The sequence below is a fragment of the Callorhinchus milii genome, unplaced genomic scaffold, assembly GCF_018977255.1.
Source record: "Callorhinchus milii isolate IMCB2004 unplaced genomic scaffold, IMCB_Cmil_1.0 Scaffold8, whole genome shotgun sequence".
Taxonomy (NCBI): Eukaryota; Metazoa; Chordata; class Chondrichthyes; order Chimaeriformes; family Callorhinchidae; genus Callorhinchus; species Callorhinchus milii.
In genome coordinates, this window is record NW_024704749.1 from 21,573,266 (window position 1) to 21,601,136 (window position 27,871).

The following is a 27,871-nucleotide window of genomic DNA, read 5'->3' on the forward strand; positions in this document are numbered from 1 at the left end:
TAATTTGTAAACCAATTTCTCTTTAAGAACTGTGGAAATCAGTTTCTAATTAAGACTGAGTTGTTCAGGGAGGAGCCGGGGAGTCCAGAGTCCGAGCAGGGCATTGGCAAAGTTGGCAAGGTCTGGGCTTCATGAAAGTGTGAATGAGGGCCTTGGTAGCCCAGGGGAGGGGAGAGGTAGTGGCAAAGTCGGACAATGTAAGTGAGAGGCAATATGTGGGGTTTGAAAGACAGTTAAAGGGCAAATGGGACGCCAAGTTTCTGGGCTGTCTCCGTAAGGCAGAGTGAGCATCCATGCAGGTTGATGCTGGCAGCACCTGAGGTGATAAGGTGCAATCTGTGGAATCCTGTAGTGTAGTGGTTAGCACCCTAACCTCACAAACGAGAGGACCAATGTTCGTTTCCCGGGCAGGGCGAACCATTGGGCAAGTTTCCTTACTTCACACACCTCTGTTTACCTAGCAGTAAGTAGGAACCCGATAGTTAGTCGATTGGTAAATCGCTTTCCGGGGGTAATAATCCTTCAAAAAATTATAATAATAATTTGGTCACTCATTCCACGACTGTTTGTGGGATGCTGCTGTGTGCATTTGGCTGCTGCGTTTTGCCCACAAAAATACACAGTTACTACACTTTACAGTATATTCTGTGAAACGCTTTATCAACAACGTGATAAGGCGCTATGTCAAATGCAAGGATGATTATTATTATCATTGTTATTGTTATATGGGTGCTATGGACAGGGTGGAACCTAGGATGGAGGGGCTCAAACTGAGAGTGATGGAAGAGGAAAGCACAAAACTGCGAGGCGACTTGTTCCAGCACCTTGGAGAGAAAGGACAGGATAGAGAAAGGTTGGTAACCGGGGAGCACTGCTCCTCTTCCAGCTTCATATTCTCCACGGTTCAAACAGAATCACAATAGCTTTTAAACATTACTTTAAACAGTGTGCGGGAAAGGGCAGTGGAGTGGAACTAAATAGGATGCTCTTTCAGAGAACCAGCACAGGCACACAATGGCTAAGTGGCCTCCTTCTGTGCTGTACCATTCCGTGATTCTAATGTCACACAATGGACTGAAGTTGGCTTGCAATGATTCCTGGTGATTTAATCAATACTGTCCTAGTAGATCATGACTGTATGATAATAGAACATGTAAATATTTATTTACATTGCACTCAGCTTACCTATGTAACTTACTGCAGCCTGGATTGTTCATTGAGTCCTGTAGCCTAGTCGTTCGAGCATTTGCCTCGCACGCAAGAGGACCTGGGTTCGATTCTCAGGCAGGGCGAAACATTGAGCGAGTTTCCTTACTCCACGCACACGTCTCTGTTTACGTAGCAGTAAGTTGGAACCCCAGTTGTTAATCGATTGGTGGATTGCTTTTCTGGAGGTAATAATCTCTTCAAAAAAAATTTGGTTACTCAATCCATGCCTGTTTGTGGGACACTGCTGTGAGCAATTGGTTGCTGCGTTTCGCCCACAAAATATACAGTCAATTCACTTCACAGTATATTCTGTGAAGCGCTTTGAGACGTCTAGAAGACATAATAAAGCTTTATATCAAATGCAAGGATTACTATTATAAGCACTTTGAGACGTCTCGAAGACGTGATAAGGCGCTATATCAAATGCAAGGACTATTATTATTATTAAGTCCTGACTGTTCTAAAAAGTAAATAAAACTCAGAGGGCGAAATGGGTTTTGCCAGGCACCTGAGTCTGACCATGAGGCTTCCTCTTCACCTTTCCCCTGTGCTGGGTTGCCTCCACAGCATGTAATTGCATTTTCTAGAGATTTAGATCAGCGTGTGGACAGACGGAGGCAGAGCTCTGCAGAGACCCACACAATGAGGCTGCAATCGCATGCTTATTATTGGATGGTTGTAGCTTAGCTCTCCCAGTCACAGGAGGCCTAACAAAGACTGATAACAAGAAGCATGGACTTTCAACCCGTTGTCGGGGCTGGTTTCAAACCTCCTTCAGACCACCAGAGGGGGAATTTAGTCTACGTTAGCTCACAATCCCTCGCCTGGGCAGGAACACTACACAAACTAAGTCATCTTATTCTGTGTGTGTGTGTATGTGTGTGTGTTTTTTTAAAGTCAGAGCTTGGCAAGCCAAGGACCAGAGGCCTCCTTCTGCCTGAGCCAAGTTTTGTGTATGGTTTCTATTACGACCGCAGCGATGGTGGCGTGCCTGAAGGTAAATCAGCACTTTTATGTTTAAACTTTACACTATATTATTATTTTCTTTATTTTTAACTTTACTATGATAAAGTGAGTTGTTATTATTTACCTTATAAATCAGCAGAATTACATAAATTTCATGTCGGGAGGCGCTGAACAGTCAGGAATTAGGAATTATATGCATTAGGGATTATATACTATACTGTAGGGCTTTGCCCACCATTTACCTGCCTCAGTAAAAAAATATGATCAACGCAAATAACATTTGAAATAATGAGTTTGATTTTTCTCGATCACCATTTTCCTCAGCCATTGGCCACTGGCGAACAGTGGAACGCAAAGTTGCAGACGGTCAGCTGAAAGTCAAGAGGGATTTTCAGGCAATGAATAAAGCAGCGATCAAAGCTGGGTTGGTCACTGCAGATGAGCATTACCAATTCAGGGTAACGCACGACATCGGAGTAAGCCTGGATCAGAAAGTGAAGAATGAACTCACTCTTCCCGACATAGCCTTCGGAAAGCCACCACGGTAGGAATTTGGAAGAAATTTATCCACTTTTCAAATTGTTTCCTCTCGTGTGTGTCCCAGTTCTGCTCTGGCTAAAATTGGCAAACTCAACACAGACTCGCGATTGAACCTTCATTGTTGGGCTCAGGGCTAGATTCTACAGTGAATTTGAGTAATCAAGGGTCTTCCATTAACCCAGTCAAAATCCAAAACATAATGCTCAGTTTCTTGCCAATAATAGCCTGAATTGAATACAGAAATGCAATGATTAGGATCCATTCTCCAACAACTCTCCAAAGAAACTATATTTTCTCAATAAGTGAGTTGTCTAAACTTGGCACAATGTTCTAGGGATGTACAGATTGGGCGGGGGCGGGAGGGGGGGGGGGGGCTGTAGAGGCCCAACTGGCTGGTCCCAAAGTAAAAAGGTTGTTTCTTCTCAAACTCACAGCTATTAAATATATAATCCTATTTGAAGTTACCAGGAGACGTTGTTGGCTATTCACCAACTAAGACTTTTAGTTTAAAGATTCAATTTTAATGTATAGCCAGGGATAATGGACTAGCTACACACATGCTCAGGTACACCTTGTGACAATCTGCTGTCGCTCAGTCCCATTGCCTCGAACAACAAGTGAGTGCATTATGCAATCTCTAATGGTACCAAGCAAGTATGGATTTAGGGGTCCTTTCCTGACTCTGAACCCCTGTGGAGATGGAAGAGGTCAGAGAAGGTGCACGTTTAGGTGATTGGTGCAGGAACCTCAACATACGTGATACAAGCCAGAAGATAATTAGTTTTGACATCAAACTCGATCATGCTCAGCTACAAAGGTTATCACCGGCACACATAACATTGAGACTCTGTCCCAGCTCAGCTACATTCCTCTGAGTCCTGGCCATGGAATTCAGTGTGAGCAGTGCCAATAGTAACACCCCCCACCAAACACACTTAAAGAATGATCTATTGCAAATAGAACGTACAGTATTTCAGAGGTAGTATTGATGCCTCTCCCTAGTTAGCAAAGGATACAGACGGAACACATTTCATTTGCGCTCATCTTCAAAGGTAAATCAGGAAATGCCAACATTTTTGTGGCCCTGACCAAATCGTTTTCCCACATATTCTGCTTTGTACCGGAAATGTCTCAGTAAACACATGAATAAACACAGGAGTAGCAAACATCCAAACATTTGCTTCAAAAAGGGGCATCCGAGTTCAATCATCACGCACATGCTCAATAGGAATGAATGCCTTTGGTGTACGTAAATTACCGGTAAATATTGTACAGTGGAATACCGTATAGCATGTTGCCATTGCACATCAGTAACCTACCTGGAATATTGAGACACATATCTTGGATTGGCTTGTTATTCGACCTAAAGTCACTCAGCGGTCAATCATTACTGGATAAAACACAACATATCACTCGCCTCTGTTGTGTCTCGGTATCAAGCACTGCTACACGCTAAGGTACATTGGGTGCTTAGTCGAGCAAAGCAGCCAAACTTTGAGAGGGCAGGAAAAACCTGTATTTATTTATAAGAGTCAGAAGCCATCCATCCAGTATCCTTGATACAAGTACCAGCTCTCTATCCAATGAGCACCCTCACAAACAGCACCTTGGGTGCAAAATTGTACAGAGCCTTCATTTAATGGAGGCAAGATATATGTAGCAGGACTGAGTTTTTGGAATGTGTACTATGTATGTGTGCACTATGAATAATTCAAGTCCTGTTTTTTCAAAATGGTCCAAAACATATCTGTGTAAAGAAAGGCACGAGGCGTGTAATTATCGTGGGTGAGCATCACTTGACAGACTGCATGAGGTTTATATCTGCCATCAGTGTATTTCTGGGCTTTGATACCGGTGTATTCTAAGCGCACAGAGCCTAACCGGTGGCACCGGTGCTGGCGGGCTGCTCGGGTTCTCTCCACATTGTTATGCTGACAGTTTGTTGATGGCTACTCAGTATCTGTCTGTCTGCCTGACATCATCCAAATCACACGCTTGTTACAGCCGGGCTGTGCTGTGCTGAACGCTCGCTTATAGACTCTTGCTCCCTTGCTCACAGCTCTCATAAAAAGACGTCGTCCTTTCAACCCCCAAATAATAATAATAATCCCTGCATTTGATATAGCGCCTCATCACGTCTTTCTGACGTCTCACAGCATTTTACATAATATACTGTAAAGTGGATTGACTATATAAGCAGGTTACTCACACAGTACTCTGAATTTAAACAAACCGTACAGCAACGTCTCACCATTATTTATTTATATTTTAAATATAATAATCTAGCATTTGACACATTTTGTCTTTGACGTCACACGCACACATACACACACGCGCTCGGAACAAAAAAGGACATTTTTATTCTGTCCTCTTTTTGCCTGTTCAGGATCAGAGGCAGATTTATTCTCTCCCTGATGCCTGTGGTGTTCAGATCTGGGGAGGGTCAGGGAGGTGGGGAGAGTACAATAATAGATAAGATAGGGGCTCCCACGGGGCTTGTTGGCCGCACACTCTATCCATCAGCTGCCTCTCCCTCTAACCAAGGTCAGCGTTAATAAGGATGCAGCCCCCTTGGGATCCTCCAAACAGCTCCCAGCAACACCCGGGCGTTGCAATGCTACAAGGGCCAGAGACTGAGCCAGAGCGAGCAGCGCTGTAGCTAAAGATCAGGTAGCGGAGCTATGCCTGCCTGGCTCCTCCACCCTGCAGTCTGTCTATATGTTCTGTATACACAGCCCCAACTCAAGGGTGGGAGAACAAGACATCAGAACCATCGAATTTTACACTGCAGTTTCACCCACAAAATATACAGTCAATTATTTTATAGTATATTCTGTGAAGAGCTTTGAGACGTCTCAAAGACTTGATGAAGCGCTATATCAAATCCAAGGATTATTATTATTACAGACGAAGAAGGCCAATCAACCCAATGTGCTTAGGCTGACTATCTGAAAGACATATCTGTTTAGTCCATTGCCCCTGCTTGCCCCCCCACCCCCACCCGCCACATCTTTTTTATATGATTTATTAACTTTTCACATTTTTTTTCTAATTCCCTTTTAAAAGGTTTAATGAATTCTGCTTCAACCAGTGTTTGGGTAGGGCATTCCATATTCTAATAACTAACTACTGTTCAAAAAAAAGAATAGTATTAATCCTTGCATTTGATATAGCGACTCATCATGTCTACGAGATGTCTCAAAGCGCTGCTTAATGGAATATACGTGCAAATTGAATTGACTGTATATTTTGTGGGCGAAATGCGGCAACCAATTGTGCACAGCAGTTTAACTTTTTTTTTATGTTCTTATATTTTTATACATTCTGTTTACCAAGTAACCAACCATTGAAACCTCGCATGATTCTGAACACCCCTACCAGGGCTCTTTTTAACCCTCTCTTGTCTAATCTCTACATATAAGTGGCTTATGTGACACTGAAGGCTTAAAACAGCCACTGCTAAACCTATCAGTAATATAGTACAGAGCAGCTCCAAGTGCATACTTAGAATTATCGTGCAAGCCACTTGAACAAACATTTAAATAGATATCATGCTTCAATCCACTTGAAAACCCATATGGCATATAGGTATGAGCACTGATCATCATTAGCCTTCACCCGATATCCACGCAACCTCACTGGCAAACTGCAAACCCCAGCAACAGCCAAATACTACCCACAACCACAAATAATAATAATATTAATCCTGGAGTAAGGCAACATGCCTAAGGTTTCGCCCTGCTCAGAAATCAAACCCGGGTCCTCTCGCTTGAGAGGCGAAATCTTTAATCACTAAGCTACAGGACGCCACCATGTGCAGGTGGGATGCACTGTCCCTGGAGGTTGAATGTTTAAAAGGGACTGAGATGGATACTTGGGAAGAGTATTAAGGAGCGTGGCGAAAAGGCGGAGAAATAGGATTAAAAGATCTGTCATGATGTATAGTAAACCGGTAGACCAGGCTGGACATGCTGAGTTGCCTCTGTTGATCCTGTAATTCAGCCTCTGATCAGAGATGGTCGCCTGGACAGACCATAGGGACCACTTCTCACGTTATTAAGGAACCTTGTCACGCATTAAAGGCTAGCCTGCAGCCAATAGGATTTTTACGGCGGGAAATACAAATGAGCTTTGGTGTTGCTAATCGCTCCACTGCCCGTGGGGAGAAACACATCTTGCGCCGTTTCTATTGGAAATACAGTTCAGCTTCACCTCATCATTGAAAATCTCCCAATTAATATTTTAACCTCTGCTTGAAGATTTTCCTTTTATAAAAAAAAACCCCACAAACAATTAAAAGGCCCAGTGGCCCTCCTCCAATTAGTCACAGTGTCCTGTCCATGTATGTATTGCTAAGTACCTCAATTAGCAGCCTGCTATACTGTCCTTGTTAGCGTACAGACGGAGTGGCCAGAAGGGAACAATTACTTGACTGGAAGCGTGCAGTGTGCAGGTGGGAAGTTGTATTGTGGGCCCAGCCGCTAAGGGACCCTGTTACCATTGCCTGCTTCTCTCAGCTGAGGGGCGAGGAGACTGGAGTGTGGACAGTGAGGCTTCTCACCTCACAGTCACACAAATACACACACGCTCAGACAAACACACTCACACAAATACACACGAACACACTCACACAAATACACACGAACACACTCACGCAAACACTCGCACAAATACACACTCACACAAACACACTTAACACACTCACACACAAACACACTAACACATACACAAACAAACACACGCACACAAATACACACTCACACACAAACACACTAACACATACACAAACAAACACACGCAGACAAATACACACTCACACAAACACACTTAACACACTCATACACAAACACACTAACATACTCACACAAACACGCTCACACAAATACACAAACACACTAACACATTCACACAAATACACACTACCACACTCACACAAACACACTCGCACAAATACACACACACTAACAAACACAAATACACACTCACACAAATACACAATAACACATTCACATAAACACTAACACTCACGCAAACAATACACATTAACATACTCACACACTCACATACAAAAACACCTCTTTGTTACATTGCTCGCCTCCATCTGTACCTCATAACCAACCCAGCCGATACCCACGTCACTTCCTATCTGGACTATTGCAACGTCCTCCTCGCTGGTCTCCCCAGCTCCCCGTACACAAAATTCAATTAATCCAAAACTCCGCCACTCGGATACTCACCCGCACAACTCCATACCCCCATCACACCAGTCCTTGCCCGGCTTCACTGGCTTCCAATCACCAAATGGATTGATTTCAAGATCCTCTCTCTTGTTTTCAAATCCCTTCATGCCTTCACACCTCCCTACCTACCTGTCCTGCTTACCCCTCCACTCCACCACCCGCTACCTCTGCTCGACTGGCCTCCAGTTTGTCCTTCGTCCCGTCCGCTCCATCATCATTGGCCGTGTCTTCAGCCACTACAACCCAAAACACTATCCTGTGTGAAGGGCGCCATATAAATGCAAGTTGTTGTTGTACACACAAATACAGACTAACACACACTCACAAATACACACTGACACACACACACACAAATACACACTCACACATACTAACACGTAAACACACACAAATACAGACTAACACACAGACACACAAATACAAACTGACACACTCACACACAAATACACACTAACACACTGACACACACTGACACACTCACAAATACATACACACATCCCTCAGACTTTTAACTCTGAATGTAAACTTTCTAACGATTTACTATTTTCACACAAAATCACACTCACAGACACACTCACAAATGCACGCAATGGTTGCCGGCAATTAGACTGTGGGAACTCATGCTGCAGCCACCATTAGCCCCTCAAGTAAAAAAACCATTAATTCCTTGAGCCTTACATTTTTTTTCACAAAATATGCGCATATTTCTCATCTGCAAGAGACTTTCGGCAAATCTTTAGTAGCAAATAAGACAGCAGAATTAGAGGCATGTACTGAACCGTGCAATATTTTTAATCCATAAATTAGTTGGGTTATCTCCTCTGAATAAACATAAAATAGGTTGTTTCCCCTCACTCTCTCTCTCGCTCGTTTGCAGACTTTTAACTCTAAATTTAAACTTTCCAATGGTTTCCAATTTTCACACAAAATCACACTCACAGACACATTCACAAATGCATACAGACAAAAAGCATTGACTTACATATCTACATACACACACACATTCAATCATCACCTGATATACACACACATACTCATTCAATCAATCATTCACTTACATACACAGATATCAACTCACACACACACTCATTCGATCATTCACTTACATACACACACACTCGTTCACACACACAAATACACACAATAACACACATCAATCTGTAAACTGCAGGCAGGATACAGCAGCCAGAGAGAGAGAGAGAGATGGTGAGTGTCCTCTGGGACCGGTACCTGACTGAAGCAGATGCCTCCTCATCCCCCCGAACATACGTTTAAGCACAAGCATTTTGTATTATAATGAATTGCAGGTTGCAGCTAGCGATTCCCACTCTGAAATCTAACCCTGGATTGCACCAACAAACCCCCCAGGAGCTTTCACTCCTCTAGCCATTACCTCTCAGACCCAGACCATCACCGTGGATTCCCCTGTTTCCCCAAATAGTTTCTTAAAATAGTTACTTTAAAAGCAGATTATTAATTACGATTCATGCACTTGGTGTGAAGGAGGCAAGGGTTTAAATAGGACACAATACAGCGAGGTACAGTGCTGTATTCTTTTATTTCCATTAGAGAGAGAGAGAGCGCGAGAGAGAGAAAAACGACGGCACAACAAATTGCTGAGAGTTGGAAGAGCTGATGAGATTATCATTGACATTCTGGGAGGTTATTCTGACAGTAATGTTCTTATGGTAGGGGTAATAATAATAATAACAATCCTTGCATTTGATATAGCGCCGTATCACATAATTGAGACGTCTCAAATAATAATAATATTCCTTGCATTTGATATAACACCTCATCACATCGTTGAGATTTCTCAAATAATAATAATAACCCTTGCATTTGATGTAGTGCCTTATCATGTCATTGAGACGTCTCAAAGCGCTTCACAGGCTACACTGTAAAGTGCAGCGACGGATAAAATGCGACAGCCAATTGCGTCCCACAACTCCAAAAACAGTCTGTTTTTGTTTTTTTTATATTTTGTTTATCAAGACATTTCAAGGCGGGATAAATGGACAAGGCATCTGCTAGCTGCTTATCTGCACCTGAATTGATTGTTCCCCAGGCCTTCGACCCCCATGTTTGACCTCCTGGAACACAAGTACCAGCAGAAGTGGCTGGAGGAACAGAGGTTGGCCGACAAGGCTAAGAAGAAGAAAAAGTTGCGGGAGGTTAGTTTGCAATTGAAACCCATTTAGTTCAGTACAGGGTGTTCACAAAGTCCCGTTACCCCCATGTTTTCCTCCTCCCCCACCCCCACATCGCACTGTCCAATAACTGAAACGTGGCAGAATGATGATAATTGTATTTAGAAGTAGCTAAGTAACAAGCGCTCTGGGACAGTACCCTGCATGAGGCGGTGCTATATAAATGCAAGTTATTGTTGTATTTCGACGTCCGGAAGATCGGTCATTTTCACAACACTGTGACACCAATACACCGGTGTGAACAGAGGGTTAGGAATGCAGAATATTTCCAATACAAATTGATGCAGGACAGTGCAATATATACTTGATGTAAACAGTTGTCTCTGTTCTGTGCTTCCAGGTTAAAATAGGAAAGATTTACGAAACCCGGAGCTCGATATTACGCAAACATGTGACGAAGGTGGAAGAACCGCCAATCCGTCCCCCACCGCACCTACGCAAAGTGAGGCTACTCTTTGCTTTTACCTTTTAAAGCATTTTGCTTAACAACAATGTTGCCTGAATCACAGCAAAGGGCACAGTGTAACAGCCTAGCATAATGGCACAGGGTGTGGTGCAGTAACACAGTGCAATGTACATAAAGAGACATGGGATAGGGTATAATAATAATAATAATAATAATCCTTGCAAGTGATATAGGATGCAAGGCACACCTCAGGACCCTCCACTTAGATCGTGCCTTCAGTCACCCTCCTAACCCCACCCTCGCCGTCCTCCACCCTCCCTGATCCCAGCCCCCAGCAACCCCCACATCCCCACTCGGGTCCTAATACCTGACTGTTCAATGCCTTGGGACATGCTTCTGACGTAAAAGGCGCTTTTCAAATGTAATTTTGTATTGTATTGTATAGCGCCTTCGAAACGTCTTTGAGACGTCTCAAAGCAATTCACAGAATATACTGTAAAGTGAATTGACTGAGTTTTATGGGCGAAATCTAAGGGTAAGGCATAAATGACAAGGTATTTATAAGCGTGGCCCTTTCGTAACAATTTCTAACCTCCCATGTTTAACACGCAGCAAATTCTGTGTTGGGACCAGGTGGTGTAAGTGATGCTGGAAAAACATCCCTGACTCAGACTTAAAGGTTTTGAGAGGAAAGTGACAGGGAAAACTAAAAGAAAAACCATTCAAAGTCGCTGTCATTGGAAGATGCTTTGAAGGAAAAATAAAAAGCATTGTCCAAACCTCGCTCAAAATATCTCAGCATGTTACATTTCTCAATTCCTAGGACATTCTGTATGTATGTGTCCCATTAGCATATGTCAGTAATCATTGTACAACTTGCCTGTCAGCTCAAGGCTGCTCCACCAGGTAATGTCAAGGAAAGAACACGACCCTTTAGTGTGCAGCAGATTGTGTGAATCACCAGAGATCTGAAGGGGCAGCTCGCACACTCCCTCTCTCACCCTCTCCATCGCTGCCTCCGCCTTCTGCACAACTCCACAACCACTGCCACCTCAACCACCTGCATTCTCTTAATGACGGTGAATATGTCTGCCCTGAAAATGTAGTGATAAACATGAGAGATGGGGCCAGTGAAGGTGAGATTACGCTTGGTTTTGAGGGAGAGATTAAAGAGTCCTGGATTGTTGTTGCTGCCTTCCTATGGGCCCCATCCATAGAAGGGTACACAGATATGGAGAATTGCTAGTTTGCCAACATGATCAAGATACCGTTCAGCACAGAGTTATACTCACAGTACAGTAAGCTTAGTGACACTAAGGTTATATCAGAAACCGAGAGTGGGGAGGAAGTAGAGACAAGGGATAGGAAACAGGAAGAAGGATACAGGGCAAGACATGCATTGAGGACGTGGAATGGGGATACAGAGCAGGGACAGTGTGCTCTACCACACTAATCTTTGCAATTTCTGTGCAACCTGGCTGGACGTGTTGGTAGCACTCTCTGTGTCAGAAAGTTGTGGGTTCAAGCTTCATGTCGGGGCTTTGAACTCATAGTCTAGACGCTAGACTGACACTGGAGTGCAAGGCATGTTGGAAATGTAAGGATTATTATTATTTAATGTTAGATCTGTAAGGAAGCACCAATTGGATTAAAGCACAATTACTTCCTAATCGAGTCACACAGGCTGTTCTTGTTACTATCAGAGAGGCAGGTATAGAGGCCAGTGTGGTAGAAACCTGCGACCATTGGCTCCCTATGATGAAGGCTGTGAGTGCAGAGAAAGTAATGTAATAAGGACATTTCTGACTGTGGGAATCATCAGCTCCTTGTAACAAGGTGTAACAGAGTAAATGTTACAATATTGGCAAGTTAACCAACCTCACACTGTCTGCAAACAGCCCACCTTTCTCTTGGATAAAACCTCTATCCAATCAACTCTTGACATACTATCCGAACATGCCTTAAATCCTCTGCCATTCAAGTGTAAACCAAGTGCTCACCATTGCCATAACAGATCTGTCTCCATCCTCACTGCTCACACCCTGCTCTGCTGGAAGCATGCTCAGCTCGAATTAGCCTCATTCCTTTCCCCGCACACACACTGCAGTCTCACAAATCCATCCTCCTTCCCACCTACAACAGAGCACACCAGCTCTTACCAGGCACATCAAACTGGCCACGTGTGGAGAATTTAGCTGAGAATATCATGCATTATACAAAAAAAGGCTCACATATGTTCTTTCTGCTGGAAATGATATTTTATAGAATTTAGATTAATACAGAACAAGGATTGGTTAAAGGGGTTGTTTGGAAAACCTTTAGCAGCACTATTTTGGTGAACTATTTGAAGCGTTCTGGAATGCTACCCTGCATACGGGGAGCTTTATAAATGCAAGTTGTTGTTGTTGGCAGCAGCCAAAGACTGATTAGGAGTCATTCCCCACTCCGCCTAGTCTGGCCTGGTCAACCTCCAATTCTTAGCGAACATAGTGATAGGTAGGAACCCAAAGGCCTCTGATCCATCTGCAAACAGGCCAATGTGGCAGCACAGTGAGCATGTAGCCAGCACGCCGACAACCATGCAGCCAGCACGCCGACAACCATGCAGCCAGCAGGTCCAGAGAGCGATGCAATAGAACTGAATGGAGGAAGATAAATTCTTAAAGGCAAAAGTCAGTGGTGATTGGGAGAGGAACACCAGCTTATCACCATCCCTCACCCTCTAGCACTCCATCCCACAGTCCCTTCTCCTCGCCCCCTCCTTTACCTCCTCCAAGGCCCATCTCAAGACGTTTCTCTTCAACTGCGCCTTCCGCGACCCTCCTTCCTCTGCCCTCCACCCCTCCTGATCCCAAACCCCAGCTCGGGTACAAATCCTTGACTGTCCAGTGCCTTGGGATGTCCTCCCGATGTGAAAGGTGCTGTACAAATGTAATTTGTAGTTGCAGTTTCTCTCATTCAAAATGGCTTTGCTTATATGTTCTGATTCCTTATTGCTGCTTCTCCTGGTTTGGCGTCTGTATAAATATGTCCATTTTAATATTTGTTTCAATAATGTAACTTTCCAGCGTAACATGAAACTGAGTGAGAGTCTCGGTTCCAGTGCAGGCCCAGGGAGACCCTTCCCCAGCTGCGAGCATGAATTGGGCACTTATAACCCCAATTGTACAAAGATGCAATTAAACTCCCTTCCCTTTGGAGGAACTTGTGTCGAAATGTTAATTTCTGCCCTTCTGATCACTGTAAAGTCATCAGGATCCATCCTCCAACCAACGCCCTTGAAAGGTGGAAAGTCAATAGGAATTTCTAATGGGCGAGCGAGATATTCTAAACCAGATTCTCGGGTACTCAGGCCAATCACCTCTGTGCTTAGTGCACCAATTCAGCATGTTTTACAATTTCTAAAAAATATTTTAAGAGATATTTCTTCCCAGATAGTAGTTATTGTTCAGTATAACAACAGATTTGCATTGCATCACTGCCTCTGTGACTGATGAGCATTTTTTGGCCTGCAACCCAGAAATTCCAGAGGGTTCTTCCATCCAGCTCCGGCAATCTGTCCTCACTAACATCATTCTGCACTGACCCACTTGCATTCTCACTGTGCTTCATTGCATTTGCCCACAAAAGGATCCACCTTATATTGTTCTGAGGTCTCTCCACTTGTTAGCCAGTCACCGTGGTCAATTTATAAACATTAAAGTCCCATTTTACTGCTCTTTGCTTCCAGTTAGCTTTGTTACTGCAGTTTTTGACACCAACCACTGCATCACATGGCCAATTTCCTCCTAAGGGAAGGGAGTATAACTGCACCTTTGTACAATTGGGGCTGCAAGTACCCAATTTGTGCTAGTGGCTGGGGAAGGGTCTCTAAATGTTTTACAGTCTAAAACATTTAGAAACAAAAACACTTGTCTCAAAAATTCACCGTTTGAATTCACCATGTGTGTATTTGACACAATGTCCACCAGATAAGAGCATATTAGAACCAGAGGACACGGCCTGCGATCGAATGGCGGTAAATTCAAAACAAATCTGCGGAAACACTATTTCATTGAGCGATTAGTAAATGTATAGAACAGGCTCCAACATGTTGATTCTTTCAAAAGCAAATTAGCTAGATTTATTTTAGGAAATAATATATCGGGATACAGTGTACAGTTTGGGACATGACATGTCATGTGACTGCCTGGATGGTGGAAGGCGAACTGGATGCACCTTGGTCTTCTTTCGTCTAAGCCATTCTTATATTCTTATGTTCAAATGCAATTCTGTACAATTGCACCCATGTCCAATTTTGTGCTTCTCTCTATCTATACATCGCTCCAACTGTAGCTCTGTTTGCTCAATCTGTAGCATTGCTGTAGTCGGGCAGTTCAATATTCTGGTTGGACACACTGAGCCTCAGCTAGAGATAAGCAGAGACCCACTAACTGTGTGGTTGCTTTGGACAAATCCCATTTAATGTTTTACCCTAAGCCATTTTGTTCTTTTTGTCCTATCACCACAGTGATTCAAACTATGAATCTGACCAACTCAGTCATGAATTGTGTTACTGCTGGAGGGAAAGAGGTGCAGGAAAGTACACCCCTCCCCACTCTGTTGAAGAGATTGCAGTTCCAGGAATCATGGCTTTGACTTGGGTCAATTCAATAATGATTCAGTTAGCTCCTGGCATTACCCAGGATCTCAGTTGGGAGTCAGCCATGGTTTGTTCACCTCAGTAACGTCTATCAGTTTCGGAGCCCAACAGTCCTAGTCATGGCATGAACATACAGATGGTTAATCAAGGCATTGCAGACTGCAAAAAAAATTCACCTGCCACAGCTTTTTGTAGTCGTATTGAAAACACTTTCCTATCCAGTGCAAGGATTGAAAAAAAAGCTTTCAATTGTGTCAGACAGATCCTGAAATAAGCCATAATCATCAATAGGCCCAAAGAAAGTGATGAGGCTTCTCACCTGAGCTCTGAGCACAAGCCTCCAATTAAAGAAAAATTGTTTGTTTTTAATGGTCTTTTACACTGACAAGTGGACAATCATTCCAGCACCGGTAGCTGTCAGGGAGGCAGGAAAATCCTCTGTTGAGAACGCCCAGTGCTTCCAATTAGGAGCAGAGCCGCTCCTGGAGCGCTAACGATTCCCTAGTCTCCACAGGCTCTCGATCAGACTTTTACTGCAAATTACTGACACAAAACAACTTGTATTGATGGCGGAACATGTCGTCCACGGCTGCTGAGTTTAATGAGGCGATGGAAGTTTTGGGTTTGCTGAATTTCTTTTGTTTGACAGCTGCTTGGGAAGAGGAGTGTTGACCTTATAAAAGATTTAGTGATTCTCATTATATTCTGTCAAGTAGCAGAGTGATGTGTTTCTAAGTCATTTGCATCTAGCCTTCCTGTGCATATCTTTGCAGCGTGTTCTTATATCAGAAACAACAGTAACTGTTGCAGCCTTTTCTCTGTCAGGGAGAGAGTGTGGAGAGGGTTCATCCGAAGCTGTTTCCATTTCTTAATACTACTACTACTAATAATAATCCTTGCATTTGATATAGCGCCTTATCACATCTTTCAGACATCTTGAATGTACTCTAAAGTGGAGTGACTGTATATTTTGTGGGCGAATTGCAAATTTCTTTGGGTAAAGGGGGTAAAAGGAGCCATCACAACGTACATTATAATCTAGTAAAGAGATAAAAAACTTTAGTTTTAATCCGCACTGGATGTGTTCTAAATCTATCTTCCAATATACAGTGGAAAATGAAGGGGAATAAATAGTACAAGGACCATATCCCTAATACAAGCCTCGACCACTGGCTGTGCAAGATTGTAATGAAAGGATTAACAGTGTGATTATTGGTCAAAGGAGTGTCCAAAGGCCAGTGGCCATGCCCTTTGTATGTGTTTGCCAATGAGGAACTGTGCCAGCTGACACAACTAGTATGATCTGTCCTTGGTACTAGCGATGTAACAAACGCACGTTTGCCTACAAATACAGTTAGGGTTTCACCCATAAAATACACAGTCAATTCACTTTACAGTGTATTCTGTGAAGAGCTTTGAGATGTCTCGAAGACATGATAAGGCGCTATATCAAATGCAAGGATTATTATTATTATTATCACTACACTTTACAATCAAATCTCTGTCAAACGCTCAGAGATGCTGGACAATGCGATATTGGAGCTAAATCAAATGCGAGGATTATTGTCTTAAAGAGGCACGTGGCCATGTTGGTAGCTTGAGTGCTTAACCCTTCTTCTGACATCCAAGACCACGAGATTCAGGACAGGAGGCCAGAGACAGGGGGCAACCAGCATTCCTTGGGGCTTCATTATATATCCTATCATATGGACAAGGCCATAAAGAATGCATATAGAGTCATTAGTTTTATATTTATAGGAACAGCATATAAAAATAGTGAAGTGATGTTAGATTTATATAAAACCTTGGTTAGGGCCACATTTATAGCACAGTGCGTTTCTGGTCACCATACTTGAGGAAGGATATTGAGGCATTGGAGACAGGTGCGCACAGGTTTATCAGGATGTTCTTAGAGCTGAATGGGTGCAGGTATCATGAAAGGCAGGTTGGAGCTATGGTAGCCAGTAGCAGATCTAAAAAGTGAAGTTAGGAGGAATTTCTTTATGAAGAGGGTGGTGGGAATGTGGAACTCACTCACTAGCGGAAGCTGTGGTTGAAGCTGAAATCATTTAAGAAGGAACTTGATGCATGCTTGAGGGAGAAAGGAACAGAGGGCATGGGAAAGGGGAATAGTGGGAATGGAGGATCACATGAAGTATAAACACCAGCATGCCACTTAACTGAACTGATGTGTATCCCAGTCTCACTCAGTGAGTGCACCTTTTTCTGGCCCACTGCAGTCTAGTGCTGGTTCCACATTGGCTCTCCACTTCTAGATTCTACTCAATAGTTTTGGTTCTGTATTGCTCCCAGTGTGGTCCCTCCAAAGACATCATAGAGACAAATCATATCAGTGCTATCAAGCCCTTTGATGTGGTTTCTTTTGATTTTTCTCTCATAGCCGTTTTTTTCTTTGCCGAAACTTGTTCCGTTTCACGGAATTAGCATTACCAGATTTTTTTTCCCATTTCTTCGCACGGAGAGACGGGTTAACAAAACGGGGAACCTGACAAACACGGTTTGTAAGTGTTAAAGAGCATCAGGGAAAGCGGAGAGATCAAAGAAACCCCATCAAAGCAGTCGCTTCTTAAAATAACTAAGTCAAACATAGCTGAATGCCACCGCCGATAACAGGTAATAGTTAGGGATGTCACAAAGCGTATGACATCGACTTAAACTCTAAATAAAGCTGCGTCTCCCATTTAATTTGAAATTCAATTGAAACATTAAACTCAGCCCCTTAAATTCACACAAGGTGAATGTGGTTCGCAAGATACACCCAACAACAACAACCACAAATTACATTAGTATGTCGCCTTTCACATCAGGAGGACATCCCAAGGCACTGCCCAAGATAGACCCAGATCTATTGGTCAGTCAATCTCCCGGCTGTGTGCAAATCAAGTGTATTAATAATAATAAACCTTGCATTTGATGTAGAGCTGTATCACGTCATCGAGACATCTCAAAGTGCTTCACAGAGTATATTGTAAAGTGGATTGACTGTGTATTTTGTGGGCGAAACAGGGTAGCCGATTACTACAGCAATGTCCCACAAACAGTCGTGTTTAACAGTTGTGTTGATGATTGTGAGAAAGCCGCGATGTCAAATACAAGGTCACAGACGCAAACTCAGAACTTGATCAAAGAAGCCGATTAACTCTCGCTTTTGTTTTTGCAGATTCAGTCTCACCTGGACACGTTCAGGACACCCGAGGCACGACACGCGGCTTTCAAAGCTCACTGGCTAGAGTCTGCAGCGAGGAAGGGTATCTATGGAAACGGCATCTACGAGTATGATTAAATTAACTCTTAAAAATGTCCAGAAAACAGAAGTTTGAACCAGTTAAAGTGAATTCATTTTGTAACGTTTGCCGGACAAATAATTGGTGCATAAATAATTTAGTATTAAAGTTATCTTTCCCTCATTTTATTTGTGGTTTCCCCCCCCACCCCCACCCAAAAAAAAGGACAAATAACTGGTTGGTGCACTTTACACTTCATTCCGTTCATTATCGCCTCCACCAGTGAGCAGGTGACCCGGAATGGATAGTTTTACTGCCTGGTAGATCGCAAAGCTGAACAAGATAAGTGACAGGAGGATTTGAACATAGTTGGGAATTGGGCAGATCGGTGGCAGATGAAATTCAATGTAGAGAAATGTAAAGTGCTTCACATTAGGACAAAAAAATCCTGGAACAACTATTATTTGAACGGAAGGAAAATAATATGTATGGAAAATGCAAAGAACCTGGAGTCCTGATTGACAATAAATTGAAGCGCTCCCAACAACGTTCTGTGGCAGTGAATAAAGCAAACAAGATGTTTGGATGTATCGAAAGATCAATAGCAGCTGAAATAGTGGGGTTTTCCTACCACTGTATAAATCATTAGTGAGACCATATTTACTGTATATAGTTCTGATCGCCTCAGTATAAAAAGGATATTGGAGAAATCGAGAAAATACAGAGGAGGGCAACCAAAATGATTGAGGGAATGGAAGGACTGGACTATGAGGAGCGACTAAATAAATTGGGCATGATCACGCTGGAAAAGAGAAGATTGAGAGGCGGCATGATTGCTGTCTTTAAGATTCTAAAGGGGCAAAACAATATAGATCATGACCGGCTGTTTCAACTTGTCCAGCATAGTAAAACCAGAGGACACAGCCTGAGATTGAAAGGGGTAAATTCAGAACAAATCTACGCAAACACTATTTCAGTGAGCGAATAGTGAACCTGTGGAACAGGCTCCCTAGCGAGATGGCTGAAGCAGGAAGTGTTGATTCTTTCAAGCACAGATTAGATAGTTTTCTTTTATGGGATATAGTACAGAGGGAGTTTGGGACATATGTGCATGCGACCGGCAGGAAGGCGAACTAGATGGACCTTGGGCTTTTTTCGTCTAGCATTTCTTATGTTCTTATGTTACCTTTGTTCAGAACAAATGGAGTGCAGTGAACCTAAATGAGTTAAATTTCCTGCTATGTTTCAAATTACTTTGTGCTTTTAACTTCAACAAGTCCGCAAGCTTTTCAAAACTTTTCCGAACTTCATTTCCTGTTGATTGTTGACTTCATTTCCTGTTCCTTAATTTCCTTATCCACAGCCCCCTTCATGGTCATTCTTGCGGTCATCACAGTGAGCTGGGTAAGAGGCCCAGGTACATCATACCCAGCTGCCCCCTCCTTACCCAATACCCAGCATCTCCTTGATCAGTCCATCTCGTTACTGGAAGTAACAAGGCTTGATAATAAGAACATAAGAATTTGCCAGGCGAAAGAAAACCAAGGTCCATCCAGTTTGCTTTCCACTATCCTGGCAGTCACTTGACATGTCGTGTCCCAAACTATATACTGTATATCCAGCCGTTACATTTCAGTTGGGTGATTAAGAAGCGGGAACTGTTAAGACCCGTAGCCAGGAGCTATCTGAGGTCTTGCTTTTTCAGCTGAATCATTCTTAATAACCATCCTGAACCTACAGCTGAGCTGGCGCATTAGCCTGGACATTATGGTCATCACCAGTCCTGAGGTGCTCATTCCTAATGAACTCCCCAGGGTGTAGCGCGATCATCAACGGCCCTACAGAACCCGTTTGTCATCAATCTCCACTTCTGGCCTTGTAATCTGAGCACCAACTCTCTCTTTCCAGCTTTGAGTGGAGAATTATTATAATAATCCTTGCATTTGATCGAGCGCCTTATCACATCGTTGAGGTGTCTCAAAGCGCTTTACAGAATATTCTGTGAAGTGAACTGACCATGTATTTTGTGGGCGAAACCCAAATATTTTGTAGCTGAAAATTATTCCACAGTCCAGCACCGAACTATTCTAATCTGTTTTGGTCACACACACGCACAAGCACACGCGCTGGGGGTTGTTCTTTATCTGGATGGATAAAAATTCAGATTTGTGATGTCATTAAGAGGGGAAAGAGGGGGAGTTTGATCAGGGTAATGAGGGACTGAAAGAGCTAACTGGAGGTGACTGCAATTAGACCAACACTGGAAGAAGGGAAATATAAAATTAAATAATGGGGCTAGGAAAAAATAAAGTGAACAGTGGTGAACGTTACAACTCAATTTATTTTCAGGTAAGAGTATGTAATACTGCTCTCCGCGAGGCAGTACTGAGATCGTGATGATATGAATTAACAGAGTTTAAAATACTCTGTTATATAACATGAAATCAACGTTTTAATTCTAGTAAGACAATTCTCTTCACAATTCAACCTTGTCTCAGTCTCTTTTCTCTGTCACATTGTGTCCGCCTGGCTCAGTGGTAGGGCTTTCACCTTCAAGTCAGAAGGTTGTGGGTTCAAGCCCCCACTTCAGAATTTGGAATCACTTAGTCTAAGCTGACATTTCAGTGCAGTGCTGGTGGTGGTGGAGGGGGTTGTATTGTCAGAGGTGATGTCCTTTGGATGAGACGTTAAACCCGTCTGCCCGTTGATGTGGGCGTTAAAGATGCTGGGGCGCTTTTCAAAAAGAGAAGGGAGTTTCTCTCTCGCAGTGTCCTGGCCAACAATCCCCCAAATAAAATTGGTCACTCACTTCATGGCGGTTTGTGGGACATTGCTGTTCCAAAATACACAGTTACTCCACTTTAGAATATATCCTGTGAAGCTTGAGGTGCTTGACGTGATAAGGGGCTGCACCAAATGCAAGGATTATTATTATTATTATTATTATTATTGAATTTCACATCGCAAACTATCAAAATGTGTCATGCAAACTGGGAAAGAGCAGCCAAGCTTGGGATTGGGGATTGTCTCTATGGGTTAGCACACACACTGTCACAAACATTCTCTCTTACACACACAAATGCTCTCACAAACACAAAAACATATTGCATATACACACACACTAATACATTCTCATGTGCAGACACTTTCTTTTACACAGTATACCCTCTCTCATTCTTCCTCTCCCACACCCAGTTATTCACTCATTCACAGGTAATCTCTCACATTCAAACTCTCTCACATATTTTGTTTTTCGTCCACAAAATATACAGTCAATTCACTTTACAGTATATTCCGTGAAGCACTTTTAGATGTCTCAAAGACATGATAAAGCTCTATATCAAATGCAAGTATTATTATTATTACACGCTATCTCATGAATAGCCACACTTTCTCTTATAAATCCTCTCTGACTTTACCTGACTTTAATTCACATTCTCTTACATATACACTCTCTCTGTATCACACAGCAAAACACAAATAAGTAAACAAAATAGACAGATCTGGTTAGTTGGGCATTTTGCCCCTGCCTTCCCCTCGCTTTAAAACATTTTAAAAGCTGTTTTTTCTTCCCTTTAGCGGCTTCGAAACCGGTTGTTATTTTTTAACATTTCTGAAAGGTGTCTGGACACCACCCAGTGATTTGGAGAAAAAGACTTTTACATCTCTCTTGCTGAAATCAGAGCTGAGCAGTGAACGCTTCCAATAATAATAATAATAATCCTTGTATTTGATAAACCGCCTTATCACTTCTTCGAGGCTTCTCAAAGGGCTTCACAGAATATACTGTGTAATAAATTAAATAATAATCCTTGCTTTTCACAGGGAAATAAACATTTGGAACCAAGGTCTGAAGGGCAGGGGTAGAAGTGAGTGTCAATGTACCTTTAATTATCTCCTCTCTGGCTCCAGCCTCGTTGAAATAGATGGTGACTCGTGTCCTGTGATCATCTCTCTCGCTACCTGTGTCAATCAATGACGATAGCTGAGAGGCTCAGTAATTAACCAGTCCTTGGATTAGAGACAACTTAATAACACTGTCCTGGTGAGGCACAGATAACGCAGGCAGGAGTGTGGAAGTGTACGGAAAAGGGTCACACAACCCGAAGGGCCAGAAGCTGCTGTTGAGCGAATCCAATGGATCTTGAATAAGTTTTAAAAAAAGTTTTTTCTTTATTTAAAACAAGTCAGATTATCCCGTGCAAAAATGATCCAATAAAACCCAAGAATTTCAGGATCACACACACACTCACTCACATACACACACTCTCTAATACGCACTCGCATATGCACACACACACACACACACACTCTCTCACATACACACACTCTCTAATACACACTCTCATATGCACACACACACACTCTCTCATTTACTCAGTAAAACACAAATAAGTAAACAAAACAGACAGATCTGGTGAGTCAGACGTTGTCTCCCGTTTGTGACCCGTTTGGTTTCTCGGTTTCCCTGATTCCAATGGGATCAGAACCTTTAAATCCTGTGTCTTCCCAAACCACACACCCAACACACACACACACACCTAACCCACACACAACACACATACCCAACACACACACACACAACACACACACCTAACCCACACACAACACACATACCCAACACACACACACACACACACACCTAACCCACACACAACACACATACCCAACACACACACACACACACCTAACCCACACACAACACACATACCCAACACACACACACACAACACACACACCTAACTCACACACAACACACATACCCAACACACACACACACACCTAACCCACACACAACACACATACCCAACACACACACACACACACACCTAACCCACACACAACACACATACCCAACACACACACACACAACACACACACCTAACTCACACACAACACACATACCCAACACACACACACGCACACACACCTAACCCACACACAACACACATACCCAACACACACACACAACACACACACCTAACCCACACACAACACACATACCCAACACACACACAACACACACACCTAACCCACACACAACACACACCTAACCCACACACAACACACACCTCGCCCACACACAACACACTCAGCACAACACACACACACAACAAACCCAACACACACACACCTAAGCCACACACAACACACTCAGCACAACACATACACACACAACAAACCCAACACACACACACACACACACCTAACCCACACACATAACTCACCCAGCACACACACGTACACATCCAACACTGAAACAGACACAGAGCCAACACACACACACACACACACACACTCCCCCCCACACACACCCCCCCCCCCCCCCACACACACACACACACTCGTATACACAGCCCCCAGAGTAGGTTTCTCGGTGAGAGATGATGCCTTGACAACCCCAGTCTCCCAAACACTCATCAAAAAAAAAATCCGTGGCTCTTTCCTATTTCACTGGCACTAACTGGAAACACTTTGCCCGTCTCACACGGTATTTATCATCATAAATATTTGAACGGTATGAAATCGTTGTCTGGCAAGATGTTGTATTTGTTGTTAATGTGTTGTGAAATGCGTGAAAAAAATGCCTTGTTTTGTCAAGAGCCCCTTTTTAAAACAAAATAGGTCGACATCTAAGATTTAATACAACACAAGAAGAATTTTAATTTTTAAAGCTTTCTTCCTGTTGAAATGTATAGCTCTTAAATCGCAGAGCCACAGAGAAACTGGTGCAAATTGGTACCAGTTTGATGGCAATTCAGCTGCTAAATATATCTGTATATATCTCTATATTTTTTTAATCGCCATCATTGCAATTTAGTTCAAAGCAAATCTCATTTTCCAGGTTTTTTCTGCTCGTTTTTTTTTATTATTTGCATCTGTAAACGGGTTGTTGAGTTATTGAATCGAAATGTAAACCAGCTCATTACAATTTTATAGAGTAACGGGCGTTAAATTAAAATTTTGTCTTGCGAGAATTTAAACACATTAGACCCCTTAAACTTGGGGAATAAATACAAATAAATAAATCAGCCCTCGAAAAATATAACGAAATAAAAGAGAGGGACAACGAGAGAGCGAGGGAGGGAGGAGGCAGACAAAACAGTTTTTTTTAAATAAAATACCTAAATCGACCTTTTTTTTTTACATCGTTGAATATTAATAATATTTGCCATCTGTAAACTGAATTATTATTTATAAATTATTTATATTTATCTCCGGATTGTTTATATTTTCCGGATAATAAATATCCTTACTGTTTATAATATTATTTCTTTTCTAGATGTTTCGAAATATTATTCCAACCGCTGCAAAATACAAAAAAAATTGGCATTTAACGCCTTTAAAATAGTGACTTGTGTTTACAGACCGCACTTTCTCTATATGAGTAATATCTTAAAATACATGTGTATCAGAGAGCGCCTCTCCCCAGTCCAACTCGTTGCTGCTGCTGTTGTTATGGTTGTTGGTAATTTCATGTAAATAAAAAAAAACTAACTGTGAAAATTGCCGACAAAGAAGAGGCAGCAGCAGTAGGCTCAGTGGGAATAATTCATTCATTCATTCATTCATTCGTTCATTCATTCCATCGCCAGGCCTGCTCTCGTTATTAGCTGGAGACTGGATTGCGTAGCGAGGGAGTGAGCCAGGGAGGGAGTGAGGGAGTGAGCCAGGGAGGGAGTGAGGGAGTGAGCCAGGGAGGGAGCGAGCCAGGGAGGGAGTGAGGGAGTGAGCCAGGGAGGGAGGGAGGGAGTGAGCCAGGGAGGGAGTGAGCCAGGGAGGGAGTGAGGGAGTGAGCCAGGGAGGGAGTGAGGGAGTGAGCCAGGGAGCGAGGGAAGGAGTGAGCCAGGGAGGGAGTGAGCCAGGGAGGGAGTGAGGGAGTGAGCCAGGGAGGGAGTGAGGGAGCGAGCCAGGGAGGGAGTGAGGGAGCGAGCCATGGAGGGAGTGAGGGAGTGAGCCAGGGAGGGAGTGAGCCAGGGAGGGAGTGAGGGAGCGAGCCAGGGAGGGAGTGAGGGAGTGAGCCAGGGAGGGAGTGAGGCAGGGAGGGAGTGAGGCAGGGAGGGAGTGAGGGAGTGAGCCAGGGAGGGAGTGAGCCAGGGAGGGAGTGAGGGAGTGAGCCAGGGAGGGAGTGAGGGAGTGAGCCAGGGAGGGAGTGAGGGAGTGAGCCAAGGAGGGAGGAGGGAGTGAGGGAGTGAGGGAGGGGAGTGAGGGAGTGAGTGAGTGAATAAGGGAGGGAGTGAGGGTGGAACTCACTTCCCCCAAAAGGCTGTGGATATTGCATCTCGAGTCAAATTTTCAAGACTGAGGCGGACGGATGTTTGTCAGGAATAAGGGTATCGAGGGACATGGGGCCAAGGCGGGTAATTGGAGTCGAGGTACAGATCAGCCCTGATCTTACAGAACGGCGGAACGGGCTCGAGGGGCTGAATGGCCTCCTCTTCCCAGGTTCCTGTGAGGGGGAGTGAGCCCCAGTGGTTGAGCTGAGCGCCTGGTGACGATGTCGTGCCAGTCAAGAGGAGCTCTCCAATCAGGACAACCACTGCTCTCACACGTGTGGGCAACACATTAAAAAAAAGAGAGGAGAGAGAGAGAGAGAGAAAGAGAGAGAGAGAAACCTTACAAAGTGACACAAGTTCAGTTGAGTTTCCCCCCCAACCCCCCAACCCCCACCACCCCACCCCAAAAAAAAAAAAGAATTAAGAGAAGTGACGGTTGCTGATAGGAAGTTGGGAGTCTTTGCCAAAGGCTCGGGTCGGAGTGACCGCCGCTGTCCGAGGTGCTGAAGGTCCGTCCACTCGTTGTGTTCCAACGTCGCTGTCCAACTTCCACGTCGCAATTAGGAGAGAATTCGCAACAACTTTTCTTGCGCGTTTTAGCTCTCTCTTTCTCCCCTTCCCCCTCCTCCCACCTCCTCCTCTTTCTCTCTCTCTCTCTCTCTCTCTCTCCCCCCTCTGTCTCCCTCCCTCTCTCTCTCTCTCTCTCTCCACCCATCACTCTCACTCTTATCCACCAGGATTTATTTATTTTGCTTTCTCTACCTGTGAAGTTGTCAGGAATTGGGGGAAGAGAGAGAGAGAGCGAGAGAGAGGGAGAGGGAGACTTGGCGAGTCTCTCGCACAAGGAGAGCCACAGATGAACGCTTGACCAAATCCCAAACCAAGATTATATGTCTATCAATGGAAGGGTCCAACTTCGGGATTGATTCGATTCTATCTCACCGACCCGCCAGCCCGCCGGCGGCGCCCAAAGAAGACTCGTTGATGGGGGACTTGAGCCTGAGATCCCCCCCAGAGCTGAAACCCGGCTTGAGCCCGGTGTCGGACGGAGGCAGCGAGCAGAGTGAGCCGTGCTCGCCCGGGGAAGAGTGCGGGGAAGCGGCCGAGGCTCCCGCGGGACCCGCTGATGGTCTGGACTCTCAGGCGCACCCGGAGCGGGTGTCGGCGGCTCTGCCACCCAGGACTGTGACCTCTTCCTTCCTGATCAGAGACATCCTGGGCGAATGCAAACCTCTGGCCGCTTGTGCCCCTTACTCGAGCGGCGGCCAAGCCCCCCCCGAGCTCCCCCCGCACAAACACACACAGGAGGAATTCAGAGACAAGTTGGGAGACAAGCGGGAGAGCAATTCGGACTCGGAGTACAAAGGTAAGGTCGCACTGCGAGAGGGAGAGGGAGCGCGGAATGAGATCAACTCAGTATCCGTTGAACGACAACGTATTGCAGTTAATTCACTTGACGTTGTATCAGACGAAGCGCTTTGAGACGTCTCAACGATGTGATAAGGCGCTACATCAGGATTATTGTTATTATTATTATTATTATTATAACGTTAACTCATTGCTTCCAAATGATTGGAATAAGCAAAGGAAACTGCAATGGTGTATTATGTACTGCATTTTTTTGTTCTACCAGCGGCCAGAAGGTGAGTTTTTGTTTAGCTTTTCAAGAAACAGAGAGAGAGAGAGAGAGAGAGAGAGAGGAAATGAAATTAATTATTTTGATCTGATACAAAAGCCTTCGGGCGGATTCTTTTTCTGTGTGGGGGGGCATTTATCGGTATGAAATTTCGTCTTCTGACCATTAAGATTTTCTTTCAATGAATTAATTCAAAATGAAAAGTTGGGGTTCCGTTGGGTGCTTTGAGTTGCGTTTAAAGGGACGGACAGGACGGGACGGCAATGTGTGCGTATTTGTATGTGTCTGTGTCTGTGTGTGTGTGTCTGTGTATCTGTGTCTGTATATGTGTGTGTGTGTGTGTCCGTATGTGTGTCTGTCTGTGTGTCTGTGTGTCTGTCTGTGTGTGTGTGTGTGTCTGTGTGTGTGTGTGTCTGTCTGTGTGTGTGTCTGTCTGTGTGTGTGTCTGTCTGTGTGTGTGTCTGTCTGTGTGTGTGTGTCTGTCTGTGTGTGTCTGTGTG

General features: G+C 43.9%; 2 protein-coding genes across 2 annotated transcripts in view; both read left to right on the forward strand.

Annotated features, from left to right (window-relative positions):
- The first annotated feature begins 1,941 nt into the window (after positions 1 to 1,941).
- Positions 1,942 to 18,602, forward strand: cfap77 (cilia and flagella associated protein 77). Its single transcript, XM_042337434.1, has 5 exons — positions 1,942 to 2,206; positions 2,500 to 2,719; positions 10,024 to 10,129; positions 10,506 to 10,607; positions 18,395 to 18,602. Exons 1-5 carry the CDS (start codon positions 1,942 to 1,944, stop codon positions 18,515 to 18,517), a joined length of 816 nt encoding a protein of 271 aa, XP_042193368.1. The 3' UTR covers positions 18,518 to 18,602.
- A 7,842-nt stretch (positions 18,603 to 26,444) lies between these two features.
- barhl1a (BarH-like homeobox 1a) overlaps positions 26,445 to 27,871 on the forward strand; it is a 16,128-nt gene continuing 14,701 nt past the window's right edge. The window contains exon 1 of the mRNA XM_042337608.1: positions 26,445 to 27,101. Coding sequence (XP_042193542.1) covers positions 26,636 to 27,101 — 466 coding nt within the window. The 5' untranslated portion in view covers positions 26,445 to 26,635. The remainder of the gene's footprint in view (positions 27,102 to 27,871) is intronic.

Coding starts and splice junctions, on each gene's coding strand:
- cfap77 (XM_042337434.1), top strand. CDS start 1,942: ATGGACTTTCAACCCGTTGTCGGGGCTGGTTTCAAACCTCCTTCAGAC. Junction 2,207..2,499: donor CGATGGTGGCGTGCCTGAAG/GTAAATCAGCAC, acceptor CATTTTCCTCAG/CCATTGGCCACTGGCGAACA. Junction 2,720..10,023: donor GCCTTCGGAAAGCCACCACG/GTAGGAATTTGG, acceptor ATTGTTCCCCAG/GCCTTCGACCCCCATGTTTG.